This window comes from Falco biarmicus, chromosome 11 (assembly GCF_023638135.1).
Source record: "Falco biarmicus isolate bFalBia1 chromosome 11, bFalBia1.pri, whole genome shotgun sequence".
Classification (NCBI taxonomy): Eukaryota; Metazoa; Chordata; class Aves; order Falconiformes; family Falconidae; genus Falco; species Falco biarmicus.
In genome coordinates this window covers 21520895-21529464 of record NC_079298.1, presented here as the reverse complement: position 1 = coordinate 21529464, position 8570 = coordinate 21520895, and the positions used below count along the sequence as shown (strand labels likewise).

Sequence of the window (8570 nt, the reverse complement as noted above, 5' to 3'; positions counted from 1 at the left end):
TTATGGCTTCTGTAATAAAGCATATATATGTTCCATTACAGTGAATTCACTTTATTCACTGATGAGACAGTGTGAAATAGTTCCTATTTCAACAGCAGCCACAGCCTGCAGCTCTGGAAGTGCTTAACTTCAGTTACTGGAAGAAGCTTAAATACAGGAATACATGTCTGTCTAATTGAAGTATCAGGTACAGTTAAGTCACAGTAGGGAAAGTGTTGCCCTTTGTGTTCCCAAAAGCTTAAGTCTGCCTCTGGACAGAGGCTTTAAAACCTACTGTGAAGATTACTGCTTTTTTCTTAAAATAAAAGATAAAATACAGCTTCTTCCAAAACTGTAAACATGCTGAAAGAAAGAGTACAGGACAGGTTTACAAACTCAATCTTTCTGTACTTTGAAGCAGCAAGTTCTTACATCTGTCTATTAATACTAGTCAAAAATTACTGTAAGAAGGGGAAATCAATTTGATTAATCTTATGGTTTTAGTCTGTCACCCCTCTTTTTGAAGGAGCTCTGTTCATACAGTACTTTGAAAGTGTGAGGGGAAACCCCTTAAGGTTAAAGGACATCTGCTTGTAAAAAAATATTCTGCGTATTTGTAAGATATTAATAAGCCAGTCTTAGACAGTTGCTTACTCAATAAATTTATTGCCACTTTTTCCAAAGCTTCATAGAAAACTGTGGAAGTTGTCTTAACTATCAGCTGCACGCTCCTGGGCCCTGAGAAAGCTAGCCTTCTTCTGAGCAACACGATCTTTCTTCTGGGCGAGGGACATCTTGGGACAGTTCCATCTGCAATGTAAGGACAGTATTTGATATATCCAGAGCTGAAATAAGCAAAACCAGTGTTAAAAGTGCTGTGCTAGAACATATCTCCACTTCTGTAACACGCTTTTTTCCCTCACAATGATTTAAGGCTGTAGTTAGGGCACCAGAAAAAGGCAGGGCTAGACTGCAGCAGCTTAATTCCTCAAGACACAAGCTCAGTACTGTTGTGACTAGAGTACCGATGGTATCAAGCCCAGTGCAATAGCTGTGCCTTGATTGCTTTTCTCCTAGACCCCTGGAAAATCAAAGTAGTTATGTATTGACAAATTAGTCAGCCTGTCCTCATCAGAAAAGAAGCAGCTTTACCACTGAAAACACCAAGACCTAAGATACAACTTTAAGGAGTTCAAGCTATTCAGGCCACAAGCATGCTCTACTATAAACACATTTTTTTGAATATAGTTGAGAGCCCCAACTGCTGAAGTTAACTCCCCTCAAAATTACACAGAAGTGCCTGAATCTTCATCTGATCTATAACACAAGTTTTGAGGCAACTGTGATGTCAATTACATTACTTATTTTACTCTAACTAAAGTATCTTCAGCAGAGAAGTTGCATTTACGTTAAAGATGATGACAATCTTACCTCTTTTTCTTGACCTCTCTCTTGGGTTTCTTTTCATGGACTGGATTATCCCGTATAGCAGCATGGGCTTTTTTATACATTTCTTCCATCTTAAAAAAAAAAAAAAAAAAATCCTTCATATTCTGTAGCAGTAGGATTATACATAAAAATCCAAGATACCCTCACCAGTGCATGCTCCAGACACAGGTTTCATCATAACAGAGCCTGTAATTCTGTATGATTGCCTTTAGAATACTTTCTTCATACATAACATGACCACCGCAGCATACTGAAATTCCTACTATAATACTATTTAAACAGCCAAACCCACAACTTACACACAAAAGAGAAAAAGTAATTTTATCCTTATTTTAGTTAGGGAACTAAGGCCATAGAGTAACTACAGACTACTTGCAAGTCTCACATACAGGTTGGCATATTGCAGTTGCAACACTACTTAACCTCTGAAACCGACTTTCAGTGCTGCAGCTTCCTTACATTTAAATTAAGGAGGCAGTCTAGAAAGTTATTCTACTTCTACCTAGAGTATGTTTACTTATTAAACAAAAATTATTCCACGCAAACTCTGTCATCAGACATGTAAATCTTACCACTTTTCAGACCCTACCGTAGTACACACTACAAAGCTGCTTCGTAAGAGGGAAAAAGTAATGTTGTCAATCTGTAGCTACTTTTGCAAGTTTTGCAAGAACGACAACAGTCCCTGCATCGCCCCAAAGGATGCAATAATGCTGCTCTGTCACAAAGACAACTAAGGCTCCATAATAGCACCAATTCTAAGAATACTTTTGCTGGTGGTTGGTTAATGCTGTGAAAGATTTTCTAGCTGTATGAAGAGCAAGTGTCTAGCTATAAGCCCTGGACTTGCTTCATTGCAATATAACCTATAAGTATCATTTGTTTAGTAAAATAGATGAAGTTGGCATTTACAGTATAACATTACTTATTTTTTAGTAAAGACTAAGTTACAAAAAACTGGCAATTAGTTAAGTTCACAAAAAAACACAAACCCCCATGGCAATAAAGAGATAAAGAACAAGGTTAAGTTTTCCATAGCCTAAAAAGGGGGATGTGAGAATGTTTGTTTCAAGCTTCAGCACCACTAACTGGGGAAACCAAGCAAGAATATTGCAGGCAGCAAAGACAAGTCATCTCAAAGGAGTTTAACATACGAAAGGAGCACTGTGGTAACCTTACGTATCTACTAGTGTTTTATACAAAATACTCTATTGGGCTATTCTACATTCACCTGGGACCTAGAGGTACCTCTACATATGCAGAAATTGTAAACGAGGTTTGACATGTAGTATATCCTCGCAGCTGCAGAAATGACAGGCTCTGGTGCAGAACTAGGAATGAGTGGGTAGGTGTATAATTTCTATATCAAGGGGGAAAAAAAGAGGTCCAGCTTAAGAGTGCAGTCCTGTAAGCTTAGACTTACAGGCAGGACGTTACGTTTCACAGCAAGAAAAGAGATTCCACTTTCAAAAGATCTGCGATATACTACACAGCCATTAACGAAGGAAAAAATATTTTCTTTGGATAACATACAACATGAATCATCCTGTTTTATGTATCAAGCTTATCATTACTAGAAGTTCCTCCTCAAGACTTATCATCATCTCTATTAGTGTACAAGAGCCAGCCAGATAAATCTTACCCCATCAGGTGTTACATTGTTCTTTATGTACTGGGAGAACTGTTTTTTGTAAGCATCTTCATCCTCCTCCATCAGGTAACGCATATAATCTGCGACATTTTGGCCCATGATATGCTTGCGGTGAACCTCTGCATTGAATTCTTTGCTTTCCGAGTCATAACCAGGGAAGCGTTTGGTACTGTGAAACAGCAGTTACAGACAAATTGCCAAACGCTCTAATTCAGAGGCTAGGTTCCATACAGAAATGAGTGATGTAACAGATTCTCCTACAGGTAACTGCGGGATAGGTTCTCTTATTAAAAATTAAGAGATAAAGAAAATTAAGAAATAGAAATTTTAGATTCATCTCGGCTGCCATCAGTCCCGTCTTGAAACAGTGCAGTACATCATACACACACCATGGACCAACTACAGAGTGTTCAGTCATTGGGAGTATCATCATGTAGCAGCCAAGTCAGAAAACTGGACAATTTGTCAAGAATTAATACACAACATGGCAGAGGGTAGGAAAATACACAACAGAGATCAAGATTTTTTCCCCCCACTGCTGCTAGTGGAAAGAAGCAGTCAACTAATATCAGTGTTAAATAACACTGCCAAAGATCTTGATTCAGACATTCACAGCCTGTGACAGGAACTGTCAAAACTTGCATGCGGAAATTATAAGTGCAGGTGAACTGCTCAGACCTACTATTGTACTGACAACAGTAGCTAATGTCAGTGGGTTTGTAGCTGATATGTACAGTTCTTCACAGTGAAATTAATACATACACAACATTAGCTAAAGGCTTGAAACAGAATACCAAAGGATATTTACTTAAATGTACTCTATCACTCAACGATTTTAACTAAAAGCAACAAGATGGTTCTTTAGTTTCCAAAAGTTTAACAGCTTTGATAGTTGCAAGATTCCCACAGCACTATCAGAACTGCATTTGCAGATTGAAAACAACCAACGAACCAACCATAAACATTCCACCCCAGAACCTAGGCTATATGATCTTTATCAGGTCGTAACAAAATTATTTCAACGTAAAGTGACAGCCTAAGTTGACTGTCACATACAGAAGCACCTCAGTTATTTCTGAAGGAATTCTTCCAAACATCCAAACAGACTAGATTACCTGTGAGGGATGGACAAACCACCATCCACTGCACCCTTCAGAGCACCGAAGACTTTGTTTCCAGTGGTAGTTCTGGCAAGACCTGCATCCAGGTAGCATGTGAAAGCACCAGGCTTTCCATCCACACTTTCCACATTGTATTCATCACCAGTCACTTCAACTTGGCCTTCATAGATTTTATCAAGGCCAAATTTATTCAGAAGCTGTGGGGAAGGAAAAAGAAACACCAACCACTTCTGAACTCTTTCCATTTACTGACAAAATGAAGAATCACCACCTTAAGACACAGATCTGCAGTAGAATCTTCATGCTTTTAACAAATTTGTTTACAAAAATTAGGCACCCCATACTAATAACAAAGCTTCTAACAACCACCACTGTAAGCATGCCTGTTAAGTTTCAACCTTTTGTTCCAACAGGTACACCAGTGAACTTCAGACTTACTCATGTGCTCATATGGAAACGGATGGATGCTGTTTACATGTTTTCAAACTCTTAAAGGTACATTTCTTACATTTTTATCCTGACTCCCTCCCTCCATCAAACTTAAGTACTGAGACTTAGAAGTGGGCTGCTGGAGTTGAAAACTGTGCTGTCATACTTCTCTCTTGTGATCTGACAGTCACAAATCTATACAGTAAAGAGCAAAAGTCATTATTTAGAGAAGCCCACAGCTTCAGGTATCTATACCAACACACCACCTACGAAAGTGAGCTTTCCCCTCTGTAAAAAAACCTGAGCAGCGACTTCCAGACAATGTGACAGATACTCACCCTGCGTGCCAATAGCAGACCTGTACAGTATGCTGCTGCATAATTGGTCAGGCCAACCTTCACACCGTATTTTGGCAGCTCGTGGGCATAAGCAGCACAGACAATCATGTCGCCTTCGATTCTAGCATAGGCAATCTGAAAACAAAACAACTGTTAGTGTTCTCACAATAATTCTGAGTTCAACTTACTGTTTCTTAGACATCTACTTAAGCTGACAGAAATACTGTATAGGAAGGTCCAAACTGCCAACATTTGCTTGCAGGTTCAAGGGGTTGCATTTTTCTTTTAAAGGCATATGTAAAGAATTCAAATCTGTATTAGGCCAGAGAAAGCTATGTCAACAACTTTTATTTACCTCTCCACATACATCAAGAGGCCAGAAAACTGCCTACAAATGCAACCTTTCAAAGAATCATTAAGGGTACGGATGGATTCTGTCCCACATTGTGCATCTTGGTGTCATATCACACACTTCAGAAAAATGCAAAAAGCATCTGATACAGAGTTTGTGATTACATTGTTACTAACCTTATGGAACGATTTTATTACTGGGTCTGAGATTTTCATCATCTCAGGGGTCTCCTGTGAGACAGCAGTATTATCAGGTATATTTCTACTGTTCCTTTCAGATACAGAACCTTCTCCTTTTGACTCTCACACCTCCTTTCTACATCCAAAAGTTGTCCCCTTTTTGCAGGATTCCTACATACTGGAAAGGCACTATCAGTCAGATGTAAGCACCTGCCACCACTGATTATCATTTTGAATTTCAAAGATAAAATAATCTTGTCAAAGTCTGAACTGACTGTAAAAACAGCACTCTCTACTCTTCTCAGCAGTTTCTTCTATGAAGAAACGACAAACTTTTCTAGCAGCTTCTTTTCTGAGCTTAACAAGATGTATTCATGATAGAACAAACATGTCAAAGTTTTAACTTCAAAATTAATCAAAACATTCTGAAAAAGAAACAAGTGAACCACAGTGAGGAACTGCTTATGATGCAACACACAACTGCATACTTAACAAGCATGAAAAAATGCCTACTATTCCTATTTATCAGTCTCCTTTCATCTCACAGGAAAGCCAAAAGGCCTAGCTGCTTCACACGATCCACATAATATCATAGAAAAAACAACTCTCAAACAGAGAAGACACCTTTAGATTCAGTGCAACAGTCAATGCAGGTTGACAGGTCACAAAGTCAAGTCTGTTGTCTTCAGTCAAGCTAGAAGTCTCTCTTTTCAAAGCACTTTAAATACAGCAGGGGGATAAAAAAAAAAAAAATCTTCTCTTTCCCCATAATCTTCTACTTAGCATCATTAAAACAGTACCATCTTATATTACAGATAACGTTGGTGAAAAATGTTGACAGTAGTAAAACATTTTGTATCACGAATACAGTCTATTGCTGATTGTGTCAACATGCAAGATTATTCCACAATATAAAAACTGCTCAGATCAAGCCTAAAACACATCAGCCGCCGCCCCCCCCCCCCCCCCTTTCTGTTTATTCCACTCTGGGAAGGCTGGCAAGCAAGTAGCAAGCACCATAGACTTTACCTGGCAAATGATATCTCTGTTGGTAACACGCACAATCATCCTATATTTAGGGGTATTGTACTTGTTTTTATCTTGAATTACCAAACGCTTCCGGGCATAGTAATCAGTTTTTCCCTCTGAAAAACAACAGTTAATAGTGTGGAAAACGTGTGAGAAAAGAGCAGGATGATCCATCAATGGCATTTCATCTTATGTTACAGGGGATTTAACAATACCTCTCCTTCTCCTGAATTTCACTTGGTATCTCTTGAAGTACGCCTTATTCTTGACAACTTTCACAAACCCCTTGAACAAGAAATATAACTAGGCGTTATTCACATATAACCATGTAAACGAGGGCCATTCTAACTAAATAGGCTACAAATAAAACCGCGGTGAAGCCAGCAATAAGATACCAGGTTTGCTTATACGTCTGGATAAAAAAGCATCAGGAAGATGCAATGGAAAAAGACCCCACCACTTAACACCCCGGGGACCCTGCCCTGCCCACGGGCACAGGCTAAGGAGACAGCCCGCGGCTGTGCGCGTTAGGGGGGCGGCTGCCCGCACGGGGGCTGCGGTACCGCGGCACCCCCGCCGCCTCCCGGGCGCTCCCGCCGCCAGCCCCGGCCCGGCCACCGGACCCGCCGACCCGCCGCGGCACAGCGGCCCCGGCACCTGCCGCCGCGCAACCCCGCGGCGGGAGGGCGGGCGGCCCGCCGGGCACCCGCACCGACCACCCGCCGGGCCAGGCGCCGGCCGCCGCGGCACGGGAGGCCCTGTCACCCCCGGCCCCGCCGCCCGGGCCCTGGGCTGCGGTGCGGCGCCGGGCCGGGCCCCGCGGCACAGGCTGGGCGCCCACGGCAGCCATTGCCACGCCGGAGCCGCCGCAGCCGGCCCCGGGCCCCCGAGCCAATCGGGCTCCATCCGGGCGAGCGGGGCCCCGCGGCGGGCGCAGGGCGGCGGGCAGAGCCCCCCCCGCCGCACGGGTGCCGGTACTGACCATCGTGCCAGGTACTGTCCGGTCTAGGCCTAGGCCGGGGCCCGCTCCGCACAACGACTGCGCTCCGCAGCAGGGGGGAAAAGGCCGCGCCCGCTGCGCAGCCGCAGCTCCTAGCCTGGCCGGCGAGGCGGGGCGCCGCCGGCCGGCCTGTCCCCGGAGCCCGCCGTGCTGCCCCCTGCTGGCCCGGGGGAGCGCTTGCAGTGCGGCTGCCGGCCCGGCTCCCGCCCCGGGGCCGGTGGCCGCAGAGGGACGGGTTCCCCCCGCCTGCCCGCGGGGAACGGGGCAGGAGCGCCGCTCCAGCGAGAAAACAGCGTGGCTGTCGTCTAATGGCTGCGCGGAAAGTGTCAGGGCTCCCAGGGCTTCCTTGGCTAGCAGTCGTTAGCGAGGGATGTGTCACAGCCAAGGGATTCTTGCCCCAGAGAAACCAACAGCTCCCATCTTACACATCGCCCATTGTGGAAATAGTACGGGATTTGGATTCCCTTCTTTTTCCAGGGAAAAACTCTCACGGTTGATCAAACAGTAAATGATCAAAACATTAAACCAACCAAAAGCCACAAATGGTGCTCCTAAAAGAAATTACAGATACTTGGGATAATTGATATTTGATTAATTAAAGCAAGAACGTGTACTTGCATATGCATGCATACCTGTACTGGGACAAACAGGCCAGCTGGCATCGGTTTTTCTTGACTTTGTCAGAGTAAAGTGCACAAAGCCAGCATCTTTGCGCGTGATGCGTTTCTCTGATTATCCTTAGTCACTTTACTAAAAAACCACAACAACCTACACTAATTGTTATGCATAGACTGGTAGTTCAAAAAGTTATTAATTTGATATAAATAATCACCAGAGAATTAAAGAAATAAATGTTTCCAACATTAGGTAAGTACCAGGGCAGTTCCTACCAGGTAGGTAGGTACCTGCAAGTTTCAGAAATTTTTTAGCTATCTAGAGTCTGAATTTTACATAGCTCAGAATTCTGCATGCTTTTCAATTTTTACATAAAGTAACTCCAGGGGAGCACACTGTCTTGGCTACTTGCTGGTGTATAAATGCCT

At 43.1% G+C, this 8570-nt stretch overlaps 1 protein-coding gene and 1 non-coding gene across 2 annotated transcripts; both read right to left on the bottom strand.

The window, feature by feature from the left end:
* Positions 1-625: 625 nt before the first annotated feature.
* Positions 626-7664, bottom strand: RPL5 (ribosomal protein L5). Its single transcript, XM_056355230.1, has 8 exons — positions 7510-7664; positions 6743-6812; positions 6528-6643; positions 4968-5102; positions 4195-4397; positions 3071-3248; positions 1411-1499; positions 626-789 (listed from the first exon to the last, which is right to left on the bottom strand). The coding sequence occupies exons 1-8, from the start codon at positions 7510-7512 to the stop codon at positions 690-692; spliced, it is 894 nt and encodes a 297-aa protein (XP_056211205.1). The 5' UTR covers positions 7513-7664; the 3' UTR covers positions 626-689.
* LOC130157290 (small nucleolar RNA SNORD21) lies at positions 3421-3517 on the bottom strand. The gene has a single exon (XR_008824771.1). It is a non-coding gene; the product is annotated as a small nucleolar RNA SNORD21 (small nucleolar RNA).
* Positions 7665-8570: the final 906 nt, after the last annotated feature.

Coding starts and splice junctions, on each gene's coding strand:
- RPL5 (XM_056355230.1), bottom strand. Junction 4,398..4,967: donor GTCTGCTATTGGCACGCAGG/GTGAGTATCTGT, acceptor CCTTCCCCACAG/CTTCTGAATAAATTTGGCCT. Junction 3,249..4,194: donor GGTTTGTCCATCCCTCACAG/GTAATCTAGTCT, acceptor GCTGTTTCACAG/TACCAAACGCTTCCCTGGTT.